The sequence below is a fragment of the Aquarana catesbeiana genome, linkage group LG05 (genome assembly GCF_042186555.1).
Source record: "Aquarana catesbeiana isolate 2022-GZ linkage group LG05, ASM4218655v1, whole genome shotgun sequence".
NCBI lineage: Eukaryota > Metazoa > Chordata > Amphibia > Anura > Ranidae > Aquarana > Aquarana catesbeiana.
The window spans coordinates 561,608,321-561,632,850 of NC_133328.1; the positions used below are offsets into that span (position 1 = coordinate 561,608,321).

The 24,530-nt window shown below is 42.5% G+C and overlaps 1 protein-coding gene across 2 annotated transcripts in view; it reads right to left on the reverse strand.

The window, feature by feature from the left end:
* Window positions 1-10,466: 10,466 nt before the first annotated feature.
* NBN (nibrin) overlaps window positions 10,467-24,530 on the reverse strand; it is a 132,246-nt gene continuing 118,182 nt past the window's right edge. For both annotated transcript variants that reach the window (XM_073631927.1, XM_073631926.1), the window contains exons 15-16: window positions 22,996-23,045; window positions 10,467-11,003 (exon numbers count right to left, since the gene is read on the reverse strand). In XM_073631927.1, the coding sequence (XP_073488028.1) occupies window positions 10,970-11,003; window positions 22,996-23,045 (84 nt within the window). In that variant the 3' untranslated portion in view covers window positions 10,467-10,969. The remainder of the gene's footprint in view (window positions 11,004-22,995; window positions 23,046-24,530) is intronic.

Genomic DNA, 24,530 nt, shown 5'->3' on the forward strand with positions numbered 1-24,530 from the left:
ATTTACAGGCAGCACCTGCACAAAGGCAAAGTGCAGCAGTAGTTTTATGCTGGACTACTGGACAGATTGCAAATAAATACACAAAAGGGCACCAAAAATACACATGCCCCTTGTATGTAGTTAAAATGTACTATCTGGGAGATCGGCTTTAGGACCCTGTGCATGTTTGCCCCCCCAAAAATATAATTCAGAGCCTAATTAAGACGATTTGCCTGCTCTGATATGGCCTCTAAAAGTTATAGTCTAAGACTTGGTGGATATCCCAAACTGTAATATCTTAAAGTGGCCCATATACAGGGAAATTATCTGGTGATAAAGGTATACAGGGGTTTTCAATGAAGAGGGTCTACACAAACATTGGCACCTTTTTTTTCAATCTATAGAATAATGTTTAGTTCCTGTTGAAAGAATTTGACTCCTTTTTAGTGTGTGTGTGTGTGTGTGTGTGTGTGTGTGTGTGTGTGTGTGTGTGTGTGTTGTTGTTTACAGAACCTTGCATTACAGTGGATTTTATTTTTTGATGCTGATCAACAGCAACAGACTTTTTCGTGTCAAAGTGAAATCAATTTAATTACACTCCAGGAACTCCACATTGCTGATTTACATAAGTATACACCCTCTTCAAGTTTGTACTTAGTTATTGCACTTAAGCAGCACTTGGGCTTGTTACTCCTACAGCGCCTTTTTTTTTTTTTTTTTTAACCAGTCTTCTTGCAGTTTCTTTTGGTGGATGGCCTGTTATTTTACAGCTGTACCCTAATAGTTCTCTTTCTTGGTAACAGATTTAATGTATTTGTAAACACTTTTTTGTAAAGCCTGGTTCACACAAGATCTGCTGTGTTTACCCGCATTGCAACTGCACGATATCCATAGGATCTGCTGCGTCTGTCAATTTTAGATTACCACCCCAAAACAAAATGCAGTGCATTTGCCAGAATTGCATCTCATGCGATTCAGGTGTGGGGGAAGGTCCTGCACCATTTTGGTGCAGATGCGATTTGATGTGCACATGATTGTGGCCCAGGCAGGCTATGAATGTGATTTTATGCCTAGTGTGGTCAGTTTGGTTCCTGCCAGTCCCAGTCCCCCTGCTTTTCGAAGGTATTTTACACAAAGGAAGCAATACAAAGAGAACTGGATACTTTTTAACACAAGTACATGGCCTATATATCAGGAATATAACTGTACTTCAAGGGATATACAGTGACTTGGAAAGTTTTTTTTTTTTTTTTTCTTCTTTTTCTTCTTCTAGCCATCACAGAGTTGTTTGAAATGATTTTAATCTTCATGGTGTATTGTATAGCAAATACTGACTCAAAAGAATGTTCAGTTATAGTGCACTTAAGCTGGCCATAGATGGTTCAAATCTCAACCGGTTCAACAAGAACTGGCTGAGATTCAAACCATGTATGGGCAGGATGAATGTATCCACGTTGATTTTGATCGATCAACTTGGGTACAACCAGCCTGCCTTACATGTAAATATTGCTAGTGGCTGTTAAAGAACACAATGGCTCAGCAGGAGGGATTCTCCCATCAACACGGACTGTGTAGATGGGGGAATTGAGAAATTATTATTATTTTTTTTTTTTTTTGTTTTTCCTTTCTGGCAACCCTTATTTGCAGGAAAGAAAATTGCTCTGTCTAGCGCCGACCTCATATGAAACCCTGGACTACACACAGCTGATCTCCATTTTATTGTGACTTTGAAACTAATTTGATACACGAGTGGTGATTTAGGTGTGTCACATTAAAGGGGTGTATACTAAGGCTGGCCATACACTATACAATTTTCTTGTTCAACTTTCCTTTAGATTTACCAAAACCATATAATATGAGGTCACACCTAAGCCCTTTCAATTTGTATGCAATCAGGCAGGCCCTTGTACTACATAGTTGAAGGTAAATCTAAAGGAAATTGAATAAGAAAATTGTATAGTGTATGGCCAGCCTTATGTAATCTGTTATTGTAATTTAAACTATTGTCAGACATCAGAAAGCCGCTGTGATTCAATGACAATAAAACATACACCAAGGCTGTGGATACTTTTTATTGGAACTCCATTTACCTAGACCTCAAAACAGCCCCCATCCCCATGCAGTTACCTCAAAATTTGTATATGTGCTGCTGCAGGTTTTTCTTTCACTTGAAATGTGTGCATGAGGTTCTGATAGTGTAGAATGTATGTAGGCGTATCATCTTTGTGTTGTACCAGCATTGGCACTTAGTGACTGAGCTGTGGCTGTTGTCATAGACTTGATCATAGAGTAGGCAGCAAAAAGCTCAAAGCTATTCTTGGATGGCTGTTTTGTATTTTACAGCCTCCATTCATTTGAAGGTAATGATGCATAAATACATAATAAAAATGTATACTAAAACAGTCATCAAGTAAATTAATGCTGATTGTTATCTTGACAAAGAATATCCAACCAAATTGCATTTTGTTTTTGTAATACTCTACAAAGCAGTGGTCAGTATTGGCAAAACAAATTACACATTTATTAATACCTGTTCACTCCCCAAAAAAAGTCCTCCAGATCTGTTCTGGATCCCCTTCTGCATGCGCGGTTTTGGATGCATTCCAGAATTTTTTTTTTTTTACAGCGTTTCAGTTGTTTGCAATATAAAAAAAAAAAAAAAAAAAAAAATGCATGTTGTACCTTTTTTTTTTTCTCTCTTCCCCCATGCGTTGCCCTGCTGTGAACGTTGCCATTGGAACCCATATAGCTTTCTTTCCATGGGTTTTTGATGCAGAAAAATAACACTGCATGTGGCGTGAATGAGCCCTTACAGTTGAAAGCCATGTTGTGCAGTTATCCATAGTAGCCAATCCAGTTGTGCTATCACTAAGCTGATTATTTGAGGTTTCTGCACATCAGGAAATCTTGTATCACAGAAACCCATAACTTGTAGGGAACTCCCCCCCCCTTTAAAGCTGAATGACATCTCTTGTCGCATGGAGTGAATAAGCAAACTTAATGTGATTTTGCGCAAAACCATGGACAATGGATGAGTGGAGTACCCACTAAGTGATCATAAATAAACACACCAATGTGATCTAAATGATGAATCGTACAAAGAAAAAAAGTCTACAAACGCCCATATCAGTTTTTGTATGAGTTGTAAAACTTTTCTAGAGCAAATTACTTCCCTGAGGACAATGTTTGAATGGAACCATGATGAAGCGGTGCAAATCCAATCCAATCTCAGATCTCCTTTGCAATTCACTGTAGATAACAAAAGTAAGCTTATGGTTGGCTGTTGTGTGTAGGTTTATACGAGTACTGTAATTTTCTCCTATCGTAAAGGATAAGTTCACCTTTTGAGAACATGTTCCATCCATTTTTTTTGGGTGGAACATGTAACACATTCCCACTCAATACCCCCCTCTCTCCCCCATGACAGCGGACTGGGGATCTGATTCCCACACCTGCTGTCACTGTTTTGAAAAGAGCATGGCCATGAGGGGCTCTGCCCATACACTTGCATCATTCATTCAATGTCCTGTGAATAAGCTACTAGTACCGACAGCTTTTGCAAGTGATGGCTTGTAGTTCTTAATGCTCTACCAGGGTGCCGTTGAGTACTGCTGTAGTTCATTGATTCTTCCTGTCATTGTGTAACTGCCTTTTTTTTTTTTTTTTTTTTTATTAAGGTGAACTTGCCCTTTAAATACACGGACTGCACCTAGAACACTGGAAAAAAAACAACCCTGACTCTTTCCAGGTATACTGTATAGTCACTCATTCACAAACTCCTAATTTTGACAACACCAAAAAGGGTCTGGTCACTCCTGTGGCATTGACTGCATTGGTGGCCCACAAGAATGTGGACACATTCTAAAATCAACTTGGGAAAGCAATTTAAAAAAAAAAAAGGTTAAGTGCATTCATTTTTATTCCATTATATAAAAAGAAAAATACCACGCATATAAAATCAAATATTTGTATGGTTTCAGTGTGCAAATACAATACAATATAATATGAGGTTGTCTGTGGCCTTGGTGCAGTAACTGTGGTACAATGTACCAAAGCATTGTGAGATGCTTGCCCTTCATGTGTATATGCAAACGTTAAATTGCAAAGCTACTAATGGTTAAGACATCTATGGGGCCCTATGTTTTAGCTGCATTGTCTGCACCCTAGCACTTAAAATGTTACTTATTTTGTAACATGTTTGAATGTCTGACTCATTCTAGATGGCGTAACCTCAACGAGCCCTAAGTGTATATGTCTGGCATAATCATTATGGTTTCTCTGTGAAACATCCACCATACATTACTCACACATAATACTGTGTAATATCTATTCAGATGCCGTATGTAATAATTTGCTGTGCAAAATATGGTTGTTGAAATGCAACTTTATATTATGCAATATAAAATTCAGATAAAGAGAAACAATGAATTGTTGACTGTTTTTGTTGTCGGTTTTTTAGTGACCATTTTGATGTATATTGTGTTTATTTTTTGTCCCCCCCCCCACACACACACACACAACCTTTTCATGTGCACTGAAGTAGTCTCTAGCTTGCTTGAAAAAGTGGAAAAACCACTTAAAAGGAACATGGAAAAATACAGGAGGCTGACTGCTTTATGAAAATACTTGGTGCCTGTTCTTAACGAATAATTTTGACTGATCTAGCGCCAACATACAACAAGTAAAGTCTGACACTTATCCACATGCCTTGCTTCAGGTCGGTCTGGACCAACAGGGGAATCAGGCAGTGAGCATTTTTCCAGGAGGTAAAAAAAAAAAAAAAAAAAAAAAAAATAAGTAAAGCAGCCTACATCTTCTGTTTCTGCTGTAATAAAGTAGATTTGGATGAAGAGTTTCTAAGGCAATATTGGAACCCCATACTATGTAATGCCCTTTTGAAATCGTAGTAGAATAGTGCCAATGGTCATATTTGGAGAGCATCTCTGGTGTGGGGTACCTTAACCACTTGTGTACCAGCCTCTATATACCCCTTCTACGACCACCAGACCAATTTTCCTAGTATTGCACGGAGCCTCCTCTTAGATTCTCTTAGATTCAGCTGCTGTTGGCTGAGAGTCCACTTGCCAATTTTTCACACTGGGAATGTGCACAGTGGACAGGAAAGGAACCTAAAGTTCTGCTCAAGAAAAGATCAGGTCTGCTTCCTGACAAGCAGCATTTGTCTTGTCCCTTCTTGATGGTTTATTTTTTTTTTTTTTTTTACCACAGTTGTGGCATTGTTTTTGTCTACCTAAGGGTTCTTCCCGGTGTAATGAGTAGTGAAGGAGAGCCAGCCGCTTAGCCCCATGTGCCAGGATGTTGAACTTCTGCTCCTTGGACAGCCACGTTCGTTGGTCAAAAGGTTTTCCAGAAGGCCTCCCCCCACTCCGATGAACTGGAAGTTCTGAATGATGAATGCTAGCCTATCGGAAGTAAGGATCACCTGGTATACAGCATGTGTGGGGGTTTCCACCATTTTAGAACTAACTGGGTCTTGGGGATCATTGGCAGGTCCAAGGACTCCTGATCTTTGTTCTAGTCAGAGCATATAGAGTTGAAGAGCACTGGAGTAAGACTGGCAATAGGGGACCAGCTTGTAACCTCTGAACATCATGGTGCCAACCCAGTCATCTGTGAATTCTGGAGTCCAGACAGCCATGGCGGCCAATAGACATCCCTTCACCTAATGGTCTTATTTAGGTAGGAAATCTCAAGGTCAACAGCCAGAGAACCTAATTTCTTGCAGAATTTCACCTCCATGGGCTACTACTGAGATAATGGCATCAGAAGTGAAAATACCTCCTCTAGGTCAGCCTAACTGACATAAATCTATCCCTGAAAGCAAGGGTGCACTGGAAAGCTTTGGCAACTGCCAGTACCCAAATCCAGTGACTTTTAGAGAAGAGAATTTCAGAAGTGGTATGCACCATGTCTGTCAGGAATCCCACTGTGGTCCTTAGTATCTGCAACAGTCCCAGACCCCAAGATTCCTCTTTGGAGGACTTGTTTACAGAGGATTTCAGAGTCTCAAGAGCTTCCTCCTTTTCCTTGTCTTGAGGATGTTGTCTGATGCCACATCCTCCTGCAAAAGGGTGGGATGGGAAGAAGAGTGATCACACTTGTGTCGGCATTTCAACTCCAGTAAGAACCAAAAACAGCTGGCCCGCAAACCAGAACTGGCTGTAGAAAATTCCTCCCTTGACCCAAAGGAACTAGAGAATTGCAGTCCTGAGAATACAAGATAAGGGCAGTGAGCTAGAGCTACTTGGATCCTCACCTTACAAGGTGAACTGTACAGGAGGTCTTCCTTAACTGATAGCGGTTTGAAAGCCCACCCCATCATTTGTCCCCCTGCCTCTCTGCTTGCAGAAGGCCATGGCTTGCTGAGGGTAATTAGGCCTATAACATCCAATAAGGGAGTGCCCATCCCAGTGGCAAGTCACCACCAATATACAAGTGTCCCAGATATTGTGCACCATAGCATAGGTGTCCTTTTATGAAACTGAGATCAGCGGCGATCCCGAGTCTCACCGCTGATCTCAGCGCTTTACCAGTTTATGAAACTGAGATAATCAGCGGAGAACATGTTCTCCGCTGATTATCTCAGCACAGTGAGAATTCACAGAAACGGCCAGTTTATGAAGGTGCGATCTCCACACCTCACTGGCGATCTGTGACAGAATTCTCACTTTCTGATTCACCATTTCAGAAGTGGAGAATCAGAGTGAGAAGCCTGAAACTGGCTGATATTCTGGAGAAAGAAAGAAGTCTTTTGACTTCTTTCACCAAACAGTCAGAGCACACCTTCCCCACCATTACACACCCCAAAACCAGCAGGATAGGAATTTATAGTGTGTATATATATATATATATATATATATGTGTGTGTGTGTATACATACATACATATATATACACACATACATACATATATATATATATACATACACACATATATATATATATATATATATATATATATATATATATATATATATATATATATATACATACCAGTGATGGGAGTAAGTCACACATGTGCAAGTCATAAGCAAGTCTCAAGTCTTAACCTTCAAGTCATAAGCAAGTCCCAAGTTACTGTGGCGAAAAGCAAGCAAGTCAAGTCGAGTCCCTGCCAGAAGTCAAGCAAGTCAAGTCAAGTCATTTATTTTGGTCAAGTCACAAATTGAGTCAAAATACTGATCTACCCCGAAGCCGGGACTCGGGGGGAGCTTTCTATTGTGGGGGGGGGGGTTTGGCGGCGTTTTTTGCCTAGGCCAAGACACAGAACTGGTGGTGCCAAGTCATTGCAAGTCAAATAGCCCAAGTCAAAGTCAAGTCGCAAGTCATTAGTGACAAGTCAAAGTCAAGTCGAGTCATTTATTTAATTTTGTAAAGCAAGTCGCAAGTCCTCAAACAGGTGACTCGAGTCTGACTCGAGTCAAGTCATGTGACTCGAGTCCCCCACCTCTGATACATACATACATATATATATAAATATACATCTATATATATATATAAATATACATCTATATATATATATAAATATACATCTATATATATATATTTTTTTTTTTAGATGTTCACGTCTCTGGCTGGGTTCACACTTGTGCGATGCGTGAACCAGCGTGATTCCTGTGCGGGTTTTCACATCGCACCTACATTGACATCTGCGCACCACTGCGGGTGTCAATGTAAAGTTAATGACACCCCCAGATCATTTCACAGATCGCAGTGCGAACTATGTAATGGTGCAGGAATCGGATCGCATGGGTGTTCACACCCATGCGATCCGATTCCAGTGCGGACCAAATAAAGGGTCCTGTACCATTTTGGTGCAAATGCAATATGATTTAGGGCCAGTTCCCACTGCTGCGGTGTCCGAGATCGGATGTGATTCGCACCGCAGTGCAAAATCACATCCGATCTCTGTGCGATGCGATTTCAGCCATACAGATAGTATTGCTAAATTTGCATTGCCCTCGGACCAAACTCTTACAGGACCCTTTTTTTGGTCCACAGCAGAATCGGATTGCATGGGTGTTCACACCCATGCGATTTGATTACTGTCCGAGTTTGCAGATCGCACTGCGATATGCGAACTGATTTGGGGGTGTTAACTTTTAGGCCCAGTTCACACTTGTGCGATGCCGGACATCGCACAGGCATCGCATGTTATTTGCAGCACACTGCCATTCACATTACATGCGATGTCTGTGCGGTGCGATATCAGCTGTACAGATAGTATGGCTGATATCGCACCGCATTCGGTGCAAACACGCACAGGACCCTTTTTTCTGTTCGGACCAGAATCGGATCGCATGTGTGTTCACACATATGCGATCCGATTCATGTCCGAACTGTCAGTTCGCAGTGCGATATGCAAGCTGATCTGGGGGTGTCCTTAACAATGTATTGACACTCCCCAGCGATTCGCATATGGCAGTGTGAACTGACATGCGAGTCGGTGCGATGCGGGAACCCGCAGTGGATTCGCAGTGTTCTCGCATCGCACCAGTTTATCAATTTTTATGTTTATCTATAATGAAATATATTTTATTTTAATTTATTAATAAATATTTATACTTGTATACTTTATTAAAATTATTTTTTTAATGATTATAAATGTATTTTGCATTTTATATGAATGGTGTATAGCTGCATTACATATGTGCATTACATTCATTTACTATACACCATTCACATTTAAATAGGAACATGTATGATCTTTAAATATTGATAAAAACAATGTTTTTTTTATAATTAGGTTAATGTATATTGTGTAGGGGGAATTTATCTTTATTATTTTATTAATATGTTGGGGAATAATGTGTGCTGATTTGTGTTACACTTTGTATTTTATGGTTCCTCATACTGTAATCCCGCTATATCACACGAGATTACAGTGAGAGGAGCCGTTCTCAGGAGTTCCCGGCGTTTGTAGATCGCTCCTCAACTCAACATGAGAAGCGATCTACACACTTTCATAAACAGGCACTCAGAGGAGAGCGATCTCCTCTGAGAATGCCTGAGAACTGAAAAGCGGTATTTTACCGCACTTTCATAAAAGGACACCATAGACTGCTGCATCTCTGCAGGGCTGTGGCTAAGCATAGATAAACCGCTGGAGCCGTTCTGCACGCTAGTGGTACAGGAGCCTGCGACTGCACCTATTACCGCATCTGGGTATTGGTGAAACTGTACCCATGCATGCACAACCATGCTGGTCTGCCCTTTTCAAACACTACTACTGCAGTGTATCGTTACACATAGAAAATTAGCCCACACTGCCACCAATACACAGGGAAGGACTGCCACATGCTCCACCTTTACAGAGGCACTCACTAGTCCATGCTGCTGGGCCAGAAGGCCCAATCTTTACCCCTCATGGTAGGCGTGTCCAGCTGTAACCTCAGGGTCCAGCTCTCCTTCTAGGGATATCTCTGTCCTGGAACTGTAAAACACCCTGCAAATGAGGTCACCCAATACACATTACCCTGGACATCACTGCCAACCGGCAACATTAAATGACTTCTCCACTTTTGCATGTGGGGTCCAGGCACAGTCCCTCTTTGTCTGTAAAATGAGATCTTTAGCGAGACATCCGACAGATTCATTATCTAAGGACACTAGCTAAAAACAGGCTTAGCTAAGCTGGGAGGGGTTTTGCCATTGGAGGTGGAACTCCTGCTTTTTTTTTTTTGGCCACTGTCCATTCAGCTGAAGGTGGCAGCAAAATAGTCATGAATATAAAGTGTCCTGTGATGTCCAACTAAGAAATAAGGAGTTTGTGCCTCATTTTAGTACAGTGGGCGGTACAATGGCAATGATTCCTTACTGCCCCTGTGGCTAATCTGCACATCCAGATTGGCCAATTTATAGAACAGCTACAGCCCAATATTATAGCAGCACTTATGACAAAACGCCTACAGCTGTTTCAGGCTCCTTGGCCATCATCAGTACTATGTATGGAAACTATGCCTATTATGGAGTAGGGCTCACAGACTGGCATGATGGAACTAGACATGGTATTGTTAGGTGGGCTAAAAGAAGAAAAAAAAGTCATCACCCCCCCAGGCATATGTAAAATACTTTTTTGTTTTTGTTTTAGCCTGTGACCTAGAATTAGCAGACAGCGAGCTACAGCATGCCATCAGCTGATGTCAGAGTCCCTCCCGGCTCTGAAAGAATCCCGACCATATTGTCAGGATCCACACAACTGATTGAATGACAGCTGGCTGCAACTCTCAGTGTGCAGTTGAGAGCTGAAGCCAGCAGCGCTCACCCCTCTCTAGGCCGGCGCTCCAGTAAGTGCTATAGTGAAAGAGCCGAGTGAGGACTGGCAGTTCAAGTCCAAGCAGATAAAGAAGTGAGCAAACTGTTCTTAGGCTTAGAGCTGTTGGGGGGACAGGTGCAGCATCAGACCAATGCTGCAGCAGAGAGGTGAGTATTACATCTCATTTAATTTGCAAGAAAGACAGTACCGCCTTCTTAAAGCAGCAGTTATTTGCAGAATAACAGAAAATGTTTATTCACAAGCACAAAAATAAATGTTTAATCACAGGCAAAACCACATAGAACAGCATCCGAGTTCTTTTAGTAGAGGAGTGTTAGGAGACATACCAGAACAGCGTAAATAAAACTTCTGTTCCCCAACTGTCAAACTTTTTAACAACATACATATTAAGCATGGAACTTGTACTCTCCTTTTAATTCACCACAACCCAAAAGGACTGAGTGGACTTTTTCTTCAAGGTGCTTACTCATTAGGAGGGGGGTGCATGTAGTGCTCAGCATTATACATTCAGCTTAGTAGAGCAGATCTCTTCCTGTTCCCCAGCAACTGCATCCTCATGAATCAGGACTATAAAACACCAATCCTACAGTCTTCTCTGAAATGCCTATTGACTGGTTCTACAGAAGATCAATGCTCACTTCTGCAAAGCATAGATTCGACTTGTTCATTTTATTTACATCATGTCAGGAATTTTTTATCTTCGCTTTTTCATGTTCTTTGGATTATATCTATAAAAAGAAAAAATACAAAAGTTATATTTTGTCAGTCTATCCTTTAACCGTTAAGCCATTTTCTGCCAGGCTCAGGCTTTCACTTTGCACCTGAACCTATTACACATACATATACATATACAGTGCATCCTGAAAGTATTCACAGCGCTTCACTTTTTCCACCTTTTGTTATGTTACAGCCTTATTCCAGAATGGATTAAATGCATTATTTTCCTCAAAATTCTACAAACAATACCCCATAATGACAACGTGAAAGAAGTTTTTTTGAAATCTTTGCAAATATTAAAAATAAAAAACGCCCTTGTAAGTAAGTATTCACAACCTTTGCCATGATGCTCAAAATTGAGTTCAGGTACATCCTGTTTCCACTGATCATCCTTGAGATGTTTCTACAACTTGATTGGAGTCCACCTGTGGTAAATTCAGTTTGTTGGACACAATTTGGAAAGGCACACACCTGTCTATATAAAGTCCCACAGTTAGCCGTGCATGTCAGAGCATGAACCAAGCCATAAAGTCCAGGATAGTATTAAGGCACAGATCTGGGGAAGGGTACAGAAACATTTCTGCAACAGTCCCAATGAGCACAGTGGCCTCCATCATTCATAAATGGAAGATGCCTTTGCAGCTCACAGCTTGTAGTTCTCAATGAACTACCAGGGTGCTGTAGGTAGCGCTCTAGGTAGTTCATTGATCTTACCGTTACTCAGTAATTACCTGCTTGTATCAAAGGTACAGGCATGCAGCTACACAGTCTGCAGAAGCCTGACACCGCACCCGCAATCTGCCGATTGCAGGTGCAATGCCCAATAGGCTCCTAAAAAAAAAAAAAAAAAATTATAAATGCACTTTTTTATTAATTTAAATAAATGCATTTATTAATTTTTTTAAAGGTGAACTTATCCCTTATGATCTTTGATTGCCATAACCTTTGTAGCGCAAAGCCAGAAAAAAAAAAAAGATTACCTTTGTAGTGGGGCCTCCCTGCATGTCAAGGTACAGCCATGGAGGAATAAGGTGTACTATTTATTGTATTCTCTACTCCCGCAGTTTTCCTCTACGCTGTGTGACTGGCCCCCCACAGCCTCTTCTCCAAGGCCCACTTGACATGGGTAAACCGATCTGTTCCGCCTAAAAAACTGACAGGCAGACCTGATCAGACCCTCCATTATCCACTATCTCTCTGTGATTGGTCATCGTGATCACATGGTACAGACAGGGCCAATCACAGTGCATCTGTACCATGTGATAGCTGTGGCCACAATAGTACGCAATGAATGAATGGACAGATGCCATTCATAAAAATGATTGCTTATAACAGTACTCATCACTGTTATAAGCAATCATAGTATATATATATATATATATAAATAAATCCAGATAACTTCCCCAGAGTAGTACGGTGTCACTATGGTAACACTATACTGCTCTGGTCACAGTACGTAAGAAAAATTGTAACAAAAAAAAAAAAGTAAATAAAGTTTAAACAATTGAAAACATTTTTTTTTACTACATACTGTCACCAGTCCAGTCATATGGTGACACTGTTCTGCTCTAGTGACAGTATGAAAAAAAAAAAAAAGTTTTTAAAGATTTTATTTTCTAGAAAATTGCAAATGACAACCTCAAAAAAAAACTTACCATGCCTCTTACTAAATACATTTGACTGTCTACTTTCCAAAAAGGGGTCATTTGGGGGGTATCTGTACTATCCTGACATTTTAGGGCCTTAAGAAATGTAGATAGGATGTCAATACATCAGGATTGATCAATTTTCAGATATATATATGCCATAGTTTGTGGACTCTAACTTTCCTACAGATTAAATAATATACATTGATTTGGGCTATTTTTCCCAAATAAATTTATTTGCAAATTTTATAACAAAGAAGAAAAACATGTTTTGTTTTCAAAAAAAATTTTTTTTTTGTTTTGTTTATAGCAAAAAAATAAACAATCCAGTGGTGTTTAAATACCACCAAAAGAAACACACAAGCAAAGCTGCTCCAGGTGAGTGATCAAACTTCAAACTTTTTTTGCCTTTATTTTCACCCACTGACCCTGCCATTCACTGTACTGTATCAAGCAGCATTGTCACCCTAGGCTACAACCCTGCTTTGGACTACAGAACACCTCCCTTTCCCATCATCTCCATAACATAGGGGAAGGTGCCCTATGTCTCAGAATTGGGCTGGGCTCATAATTCAGCTTGAGATTTCAGTGCAGCAGAGGCAGATTGCACAGAAGGTTAGGAGCTCACTGGATTTTTGGCAGTATTAACAGGTACTGTGTAAAGTACTGTATAAAGAAGGCACTTTACTACTATCACTGTGCCCCCTGCCGACTATTCTATACAAATACCAAGTAAAATACACAGTGCCCAGGCCTGGCAATACCCTGCTCATACCTGGAAAATACTGCAGCTTCTATTTTTTATTTTGTTTTTGACAGGTTTCCCAAGGGGGTGCTAAAAAGACAGCAACATACACACACACCTCGCAGTGTAACACTTTCATTACTTGTTTCTATCATTATTAATCTGCAAACTAAACATTACATTAAAAAAAAAATAATACTACTGTAAAATATCACTGGTGTAAAATTGTAATCACTGTTGAAAAATATTTGCATATGCATTAATAAGTGCATGGGATACACTGTAGTAATCAGAGATTTTCACTTCTTCCTTGAGCCTGGTTACTGAGCACTATTTATTTAGGCAGGGGAAATGCTGCCGCCAAATTGCATCATCACTTAGCTGAGAATATAATTGTAGATGGCTGCTGTTTCCAGGCAACTCCTGATTATCCTTCATAGAAGACAGGAAGGAAAAAGCACACAAGCGACTGCAAATAACACGAAGGGCAGCTTCCCCCGGGCTCTGACACACACCCTAAGAGTACACAGTGCTGCCACTATGTGTCTAGGGAAACACATAAGTCATTCTAGCACATATATGATATACTTCCATATGAAGCACAATCATACAGACGCACTCAGAAATGCAGGCGGACAACAAAGCCTTCCCCATCACGGCTTCTCTGATAATCCAGGCATAGCTGTAAGATAGTTATCTAGGAACCTCTTTTCCTTAGCCTTTGGAAATGCACCAGAAGGATTCTCTAGCAGATTCCTCTTCTATAAAGACAGCCTAAAGGCCAGTACCCATGATCCGAAAATCGGACGTAAAAATACCGCTTTCAACGCGATCGTACGATAATCGGATCGTTAGTACAGAGCTTTAGAGAGCCGATCACGACAGTTCATCCGACATTATTCGATCAGACAAGCACGAAAATTTTCCTCGTATGATACCAGATCATACGATTTTCGTTTAGTCCATACAGTTGTCGTCCGAAAATATATATACGCTACAATATAAATACACTACAACACATGACATCGCTTCCAATATTTTATTGTCATAGGAGATTTTTTGTGACTTTAGTAACCTATTCAATTTCTACTTGCGACTAGTAAGCAAAAAATGTCGGACGAAGGGGCCACCAGATCCCGGGCCCCCCCCCACCCTATGTGAATGAGTATGGGGTACATTGTACCCCTACCCATTCACCTAAAAAAAAAAAAAAAAAAAAAATGTCAAAAATAAAACATATTACACATTTTTAAAGTAATTTATTAAGGCAGCTCTGTCGTCTCTTCCGATCTCTTCTCCCCTCTCTGTCTCTTCCGCTGACGTCTTCTCCCCTCTCCGAGTCTTCTCTGTTCTCCACTGATGTCTTCTAGCCCTGTCCAGTTCTTCTCCCTCTGTTCGCTGTCTTCTGCCTCTGCTGGGTCTTCTCCACTGTGTTCTCCCTCTGTTCTTCTTCCGATGTTGACTCAACGCTCTCTCCCGCTCTAATGCTGGGTGCACAGTGTGCTGCTACGTATATTGGCATGGGGCGGGGTCACCGGAGGCCTGCCCCTTATGACGTCACTGCCCCGGGCATGATGGGGTGGTGACATCTGGGTGACATCACCCAGTGACCCCGCCCCATGCCAATATAAGTAGGGGCACACCCAGCATTAGAGCAGGAGAGAGCGTCGGGTCAACATCGGTAGAAGAACAGAGTAAGAAGGCAGCGGAGAAGACAGCGAAAAAGAGCGAGCAAAAAAGCGGGAAGACAGCGGAGGAGACTCGGCAGAAGACAGAGGGGGAAGAACCGGAGAGAGAGCGGAGAAGAGCTGGAGAGGGAAGAACTGGAGAGAGAGCAGAGAGGAGCCGGAGAGGGAAGAAGAACCGGCAGAGACAGAAGACATCAGCGGAGGAGGCAGAAGAGCCGGAGAGGGGAGAAGAAGTCAGAAGAGACGCCGGAGCTGCTTAATAAATTACTTTAACCACTTCCTTACTGGGCACTTAAAGCCCCCTCTTGCCCAGACCAATTTTCAGCGCTGACGCACTTTGAATGACAATTGCGCGAACATACAACGCTGTACCCAAATGAAATTTTTATCATTTTTTTCACACAAATAGAACTTTCTTTTGGTGGTATTTAATCACCGCTGGGGTTTTTATTTTTTGTTAAACAAAAAAAGATGGAAAATTATGAAAAAAAAAAAAAAAATCATGTTTCATAGTTTGTTAGAAAAATTTTGCAAATAGGTAATTTTTCTCCTTCATTGATATGCGCTGATGAGGTGGCACTGATAGGCTGCACTGGTGGGCACTGATAGGCACAGATAAGATGGCACTGATGGGGACAGATAAGTCGGTACTGATAGGCACAAATAAGGCGGTACTGATGGGCACAGATAAGGTGGCACTGATGGGCGGCACTGATGGGCACTGGTAAGTGACACTGATGGGCACTGGTAGGTGACACTGATGGGTGATACTGTGGGCACTGGTAGGTGGCACTGTTGTGTACTGTTAGGTGGCAGAGATGAGCATGCGGCTGCTCTCCTTGATCGGGAATGATGTCAGCCGCCAGTGATTGCCTTTTTTTTTCTCCTCCCGCTATCAGCGGGAGGAGAAAAAATAGGCAATTACCGGCTCTGTTTACATCACATGACCAGCTGTCATTGGCTGACAGCTGATCACGTGGTAAGGGGTTGGGACCGACCCCTTACTCTGATCTGTGATCCAGCGAGTCTCATAGACTAGCTGATCACAGAGCGAGCCGCGGGCTCCCTGCAGGGGGCGCGCAGGCCACTCGAGAATGGGAGGACTTCCATGGACGCCCTTCCGGCCAATTAGGTCCGCGCTATAGCCGAAAGGTGGGAGGTGGTTAAACCTTTGTACTGTTTTATTCTTGACACTTTTATCTGGGGGCCCCCTTGTTAAAGGGGGCTTCCAGATTCCGATAAGCCCCCGCCCGCAGACCCAGACAACCAATGGCCAGGGTTGTCAGGAAGAGGCCCTTGTCCTCATCAACATGGGGACAGGGACCCCCTGCACCCAAAGCACTCACCCCCCCCCATGTTGAGGGCATGTGGCCTGGTACGGTTCAGGATGGGGCGCTCGCTCGTCCCCACCCCCTTTCCTGACCTGCCAGGCTATGTGCTCGGATAAGAGTCTGGTATGGATTTTGGGGCGCGGAGTTCCCCTTCAAGATCATCAGAGCACGCAAAGTCGGATGCCAAAGTCGGATCAGTCAAGACGGCAAACCGACTTCAGTGATATTCAATGGGCTGAAGTAGGATCAAAATCAGACCATTGATTTTCACACGCCATGTGACATGAGCTCCCAATGTCGGAGTGTTTGTCGTACCAGTGTGAACCCAGCCTAACGCAATGTTTCTCATGCACAATGTCAAGGCACACCAGGCGGTGTGTCTGAGTGTGTGCGCTTTTTTGTGCTCTGTATGTGTAAAAGAAGCAAAAAGGCGCAGACATGATTTTTAAAATTGTGCCGCACCAAAAACACATGGAATGGCATTACCATGCATTTTAGTGAGTGTGAATGCATGCGCATTTGCCAGATGTGTGTGGGTGCCATTAAAGTGTTACTAAACCCACAACAGAAAATCATTCTGTATATGCAGTAAAGCATGCTTGTTATGGATAGCACAGAGGGTAGGGGGACAAGCTGCACATGCTCAGTTTGGTGTGCATTGCTAGAGAGGGTTTTTTTTTTCTTGGGAGACTGCATGTGATCAGCACTGTCCAGAGAGAGGGTCGGGGGTCCTGCAATCTTATAGGACAGTGAGAGCAGTATGAAAAACTCCTCCTACAAACTTTAACCAGACACTGATAGAAGTCACAAGACTGCTCTAACTGCTGATGAGAAAATGTTTTTAGCAGTTTATATTTACTAAAATAATTGCATTTACATGTCCTGTGTACTGTGGGAGACCAGATATAGTGAATGCAGGGTCCTGGGTTTAGTAACACTTGAATAATTAATGGCACCTGTGTGTGTCTGCAAAAGGCAGCACATTTTTGTGGGGGAAACACGTGCTTTTGCACTGCAACTGATGTGAACCTGCTAGCCCCCCCTCCCCAGAATCACCCCTCCTAGTATAAATGCCCCCTCTCCCAAATCCCCTCACCTAGCACAAAACCTCTTCTCCCAAGCTCAGAAAGGAGGGAGAGAGCACAGCCTGCACCTCCTCCCGGCTCTACCCCTCTCTCACTGCCGCCGTCACTACTCCTGTCAGCAGCCCATAAAGCTGTGCAGGTGCTTGACATATCCTTAGCAACCAATGACGTCACTGGTTGATAGGATGCAGGTGAGTGGCCTGAACAGTCAACAGGAGTAGTGACAGAGACAGAAAGGAGGAGAGAGCCGGGAGGAGGTGTGGGTGTGCTCTCTCTACTCTTTCTGTACACAGGAGTTAACACATAGCTCAGATAGGAGTGTACAGGGAGTTCATTTGTCTTTTTGCTGCAGCACCCCAGTTGAGAAATGCTAGTCTAATGTATTATTAGAGTGTTTGTTCCAAGTTCTGATAATTCAATCACAACCACCGATCAAATTCAAACCTGTCTTTGATAAGTAAATTCAACTGAAATGATTATGATCAATAACCAGAGCAAGAGAGAAGAAATTGCACAGGGCCCAAAAAAGGTTAACACGCCTACTACACATTTAAGCAGCGCTCTTGAATCTTGTCTCTCGAGGAATGTATCAGGTAAAAGCAATTCTGTGATTAGAAATGTGTCGGCTGTCTCTGCTGACCCCTGCAGAAAATAATAACCATCTGGCTGTTGTGATAATGTAATGTAATGCTCTGTCAATGGCATGGGAACAGGTATGCAGACCAGGAGTTCTGTAGGTTTGTAATGAAATGAGCAGGGCAGCAATTCACTGCTTTATAAGAACAAAACAAAGTTATAAGCAGCTTTGCATTAAGCCTTTTGGTTACAAACTAAGATATATCCAGAGGTAGAAGACTTTGAAGCGACCCTGTAAAGCTAAACCAGAAGCAGCCAGTAAAATGAAGGAATTTTTTTCTAATCACTATAAAATCCGGTTCTCTGAGTTCGATGAAAGACGCACCTTGGAAAGGGTCTTGACTGCAGAGTTGTAGTGCCACCTTCAGGAGGAGGACACTAGGCCAAACCCCCATCTGCTATAGACAGCTCAGTTTGTTACAAAGCAGTACAGAAAAAAATATGAGAAGGGTGGGAGCTGTGTCCTTCAATGAACACAGAGAAAGAGATTTTACAATAGAAAAAAAAATGTTTTATCTTACGGTCATTGAAAGACACAGCTTGGCAAGATTCTTGAGTGTAGGGATGTCCCAAAGCAGTAAACATTGAGCTAGAAACAAAACACACAAGCCACAAGGAACCTCCTGGAGGGGAACAAGGAACCTCAAAATGCTAGTTGTAAAACCTTGCAGACAAAATACATAACATAAACCTCATAAAACTTGGTAAAAGTATGGACAACAGGTAGCAGCTTTGCAACAAGAGACACTGATGCTGAAAAACCCAAGCACACTAATCACCCTATCGAAATGTGCCACAACAGGAAAGGGAGTATCCTGACCTTTAATGGCATAGGCCTAAACAACAGTGTGTCCATCCATTGTGAAATACTGTATCATCAGACAATGCTGCCAAACCTACGCAGATCATCCGATAACACAAACAATAGTCTGTCTTTGGAAAGGGGGCTGTAGCAGACAGATTTACACGTACAGCCTGAACCACTTCCAAGGACAGAGTGCCATTTTCTTAATGTGAGATGGACATGGACAGAGTGACAGAAGGACTATATCCTTCTTAGATGAAATCAGACCCCACCTTTGGTAAAAAGGAAAAAAGGAATCTTGTCCAGGTTAAAGGGATTAACAGGACAGAGCCATCAGCTCCAACACACGGCGTGCAGAAGTAATAGCCACCAACCAACCCTTTGAAAAGAGTACCCCAAGGGTAGATCCCTAAATATTCAAAGGGGAGCTTCTGCAAAGCTGACAGAACCAAATACAAGTCCCAAGATGGCAACGGAGAACGCACAGAAGCAGATACATATCTAATCCCTTGAATGAAAGTAAAAATCAAGGAGTGCATAGCCAGCGGAATTTGAACGAAAAACTGCAAGGGACGAAACCCGACTCGTAGTAGTACTCAGTGCCTTCTTCAAACCTGGACCGTAGACTAACACATAAGCTAGAGAACGCAGCACACAATCAGCACCGAATTTTGAGAGGAAGGGGGGCAATATCCAGCGACACATCACACACACACTTGAGGCTCTGGGCCGTTTGGTCTGCTAGCTCCACATAGATTGGGGACACCTCTTCCTTACCCAAGCCCTGATGAAGAAGCTTTGCTCATTCTGTGAGAATTTGGGACACTAGGGCTGTCACCAGAACAGGGCAAAGGGCTGAACCTGGAACGCACAACAGCTTCAGCCTTCCGATTGGCCTTGAATAACAGGGATTATTTCACCGGAATAATAGCAATCTTGTTGAGCCTGGAGATTGGTCCACAACTGAGGTAAAATTCCACTTTTTCGAGAAGAGCCTCCTCAGGGTAACACTGAACTGAAAACCGTTTGGGTACCACAAATGTCCGCTTAGGACGTTATCATTCCTAGTACACAAAATAGACAGGACATCAAAAACCTTGTGGCATGAGCCAAAAATAGGAAAACAGAGACTGCCACATATACAAGATGGCCACTGCTTTTGTGCTCCCAAAAAATGGCCGCCCGCCAGCAGAGTCTCAGGCGACCCATTACATATGCATGTACAGCTGCCACAGAGATGTGCCATGGTTGTGATGGGAGGAAGTAATGGACACCAGGGAGGCACATACAAGGTACCTTTAACCCACCGCACCATGCAGCTGCCTTTGATCCAGGGAAAGGAGGGAAAGAGAATTCAAAATCACTGCCACTAGCCAGCAATCACTCCCCATGACTAATGAGGGAAGAGTAGCAGTATTCTGAAGGGAAAGAAGTGTCCTAGGAAGAACTGACAAACCCCTAACAGACCAGCACACAGGGGAGAAAGAAAAGAGGTGAGACAAAGACAAGGTACCCAACCCCCATAAAGGGAGAGGGGGGCAAAACACTTACCGTATATACTCAAGTATAAGCCGAGTTTTTCAGCACTTTTTTTGTGCTGAAAATGCCCCCCTCGGCTTATACTCGAGTCAAGCACTTTTCTGCAGCAGAGAATGACATTTTCCGAACCAAATTTGGGGCCCTGTATCTTGAGGCCACTTAGTTCTAGGAACCCCAAATTTGGTGTGCACACCCAGTGGAACTAGCACTACAACATATCCACAGCTGGGGTTCCTAGCACCAAGTGGCCCCGAGATATGGGGCTCCAAAGTCGGTTCGGAAAATGTCATTCTCTGCTGCAGAAAAGTGCTTGACATTATCCGAACCGACTTTGGGGCCCTGTATCTCGGGGCCACTTAGAGCTAGGAACCCCACAGCTTTGGATATGTTGTAGTGCTAGTTCCACTGGGTTTGCACATCAAATTTGGGGTTCCTAGCATCAAGTGGCCCCAAGATACAGGGCCCCAAATTCTGTCAACTGTGTCCATTTGCAGCAATGTAATTTCGGGACCCTTTGGGTCCAGAGACCCCACATTTTGGCTGCAGCTAGGGGGCATCTAGGAACCCTTAACTATCAAGTTTGAAGTTTAGGGGAATAATGGCTGCAAATGGGCACAGCGAGGCTGCAAATGGGCATTGTTGACCCTCTTTTCCACTTACAGTAGCTGCGCATTTCTCACCCTAGGCTTATACTCGAGTCAATAAGTTTTCCCAGTTTTTTGTGGTAAAATTAGGTGCCTCGGCTTATATTCGGGTCGGCTTATACTCAAGTATATACGGTACCTGCAACAGAGAGCGGGTACCTCTCCCAGGACAGTCTACTTCCCACTGGTGGGTGGGCTGTCAGTCCCAGAGTCACTGTGACAAGAACCTATAATGTTCGGTCATATGTGTCCACCCCAGTGAGACAACACACAGGCCACCCCGCTCCTTGATGGGGCTGTCACAGCAGACCCCACACATAGCTAGGGGTCTGCATGCGCTTGCTGGCTGGGCTGGAGTGACTACTAGGATCTATATTATTCAGCCTATCACCCAGCTCGACTGTTAATTGAAGAACTCTCAGGAAGAAAAAAAAAAAAAAGCATTGACCCTGCTAAAACTAAAAAGGAAAAAAAACGAAGAAAATAAGATTCCCAGCAAGTCCTCACTCCTTAAATCTAGGCAAAAAAACAGGGATGCCTATGAAGATGGGGAATTTTGCCTTCAATAAGGACTGCAAATAGGTGGTGCTTTGTTTTTTTCTGCCTAGTGTCTTACTTCTGAAGGTGGTGTTATAACCCTACCTTTCCGGCAGGTGGTGAGTCAAAAGCTACTGTTGCCACTGGTATCTGATACTTCTGGGTGGGTTGGACAGCATGTCCCCTGCTGAGCACTGTGGTTCCTCCTGTCAATTCCAATGTCACTACAGGACAGAACAGTGGTGTAGTTGCCTACAGGGGGAACAACAGAGCTCAATGGGGTACCAGATATCTTAAATGTTGGATGCGATGTCTGAAACTCTACAAGAGGGTGAAGACTTGTTTCACTGCCCAACAGAATAAGAAGTATTAAATATTCTTCTACAGGCTGCTTCCGATTTACTTTTTTATCACTTGTAGCAACAGGGTTTGCTTTGAACCCAAGTTACAAACAGAATATGAATATACAAAAATTATTACAATGAGATTTTGAGTTTGTCAGTAACTGAGACCAGTTTCAAAGGAGAACTGCAGAGTGAGCATTATTTCAGGGGTGGGCCTGAAAGCAAATTTCACTTCTTTTCAAGCCTCCTGTGACTAGTCCAGCAGTCACTGTTTCAGTATCAAATTTTACTGCAAAAAACATAAGTGGAATCTTCCAAATTGCAGTCTAGACTAGAGTTCATTTAGAAATGGCTGCTGCAGGCCCTGGGGGAGGAAATACTTAGGGAAAAAACTATAAAAGAATTCACTGCTTAAATGAGAAATTGCAACTTGTTCAAGAGAGGAAGATTAACACCCTGAAGTCACCTCTACATTATTGTTCAGTCTGGAGTGCATCTTTAAATTTTCTCAGCTGTTCAGAAAACTACATGAAACGATCTTGTGCAGCATGCAGAACAAGTTTTAGTTATAAGTTTAAAGGGCTGAATTCAGTTTGTAACATTTCAAGCTGCTCAGAACTTATCTAACAGAGAACAGAAGAAATTAGACTTTTATTCCTGTTCTTCAGTTACATAAAACGATCAACCAGGAATGGAAACCTTTTTATGAATTGCTTCTGGTCAGCTTTAAAACCTCAGTGACTGGAAAATGTTTCAAGCCTTATTAATAATACTGACTATTTTAATGTCACTTGAGTAATAGAATGCATATGTAATATAGTACTGAAAATACATTTCCAGGCTCAGTGAACAGCCGTCTAAATGAACTGAGTCAGTGAAAAATATTAGATCAAAAGTGATTCTGCATGCACCATAAAAATGAAGCAACCACAAATGTGTTTCTGTGAAATCCATCTGACATATATGTTTGATTATAATGGAATTTCCTTAAGTGTATACTGACCTGAACAGATCCTCAGCCAGGGACTGTTCTCTAGCTTGCTGAGTCTGCTCCTGTAAAAAGATCAATAATAGGTTCAAATGTTACATAAATGTCATTATGCAGCAAGCTACATCATATTAGATTCACACCGACAGGCGTGGAGGAGAAAATTGTGATAACTACGTGATGTGTGCTAGAATACAAAGGCCCAATATAGTAAAAGAGCAAAACTACCCACACACAATAACACTGCTACAGCTTACAGGGAGATTAAGATGCGGTCATCTTCATCCTTGCTTCACTCTACAGTAAGTGACAGACCCAGACCAAACATGCAGCGTGAAAGAAAAACCTTTAAGTTGAACGATTGTTCCAGGTCAATGATTAGGTAGGGAAGTATAGATAAGGAGTATGTGTCATTGAATCAACATAAAAGCCAGGGAATGAGTATTTTTATTTTTAGGAGAGACAAGCAATGACCACTATTATATTCACTCAGTACAGGTTTCCTATAACATAATTCTACCATTCTCATCTCCCAGCTGACAGTTTACAGACAAGGGCTGGGAAAAAAGGATGCAGTTGGGAATTCAGTACTAATCATCTGCAATGTAGTGAAGTCAAAGGATGCAAATCACAAATCTACATGATCATATCTATGATGACAAATTTACATTATTTGCTAGTTAGATATCCCGTGCCAGCAGCATTGACTAGCACCACATGATCAAAGTGTGTAGACCCTGCAGACACAACTATTGTAGGGCGCAGGGCACAAAAAAGCAGCATTATAAGAGCTTGTGTGCTGAGCCATTCCACATAACACAATGGGATTGAAGACTGTGTATATATCAGGTGATTCTTTTCTGTGCTTAGTAAATAAGGTGAAGCTGTGTTCACTTTAAAGTGGAATAAAAGCGGTAGTAAACTGGGAGCCCTCGGCTATGGCACAGGCTCTGAAGGTTCGGCATGGTATGCCGGACCCTCCGAGTGCATGCGCTGGTGATGTCACTGGCTGCATGCAATGTGAATATCTCCTAAAAACAGTGCAAGTTTAGGAGATATTCACAGTACCTACAGGTAAGGCTTATTATAGGCTTGCCTGTAGGTACAAGCTGAAAAACTAAGTTTACTACCTCTTTAAACTCCACTTTGGAACTTGTACTTACAGGTAAGCCTATAATAAGACTTACCTGTAGGTTCAGTGAATGTCTCCTAAACTTCACACAACATGCAGCCAGTGACATCACCACCGCATGTACTCTGAAGAGACAGCATACCGTGCTGGACCTTCAGAGCTCTGTGTCAGAGTTGAGGGATCCTGCGTGCATGCGCGGAAGTGATATAATCGCGGCCCTAGCCGCTTATACAGCTGGAGCCCGCGAACCTGGAAGGAAGACCAGTTGAAGATGGCAGCGCCAAGCAGCCGTGACAGCGCTGCGCTGGAGGGCTCGGTGTACAGGTAACTCTGTCAATGTGCTAGTATGTAGTGCATACTAGTACATTATGACCTAAACCTGCAGGGGGGCCTCATTTTTTTTTTTAATCTTTTGGGC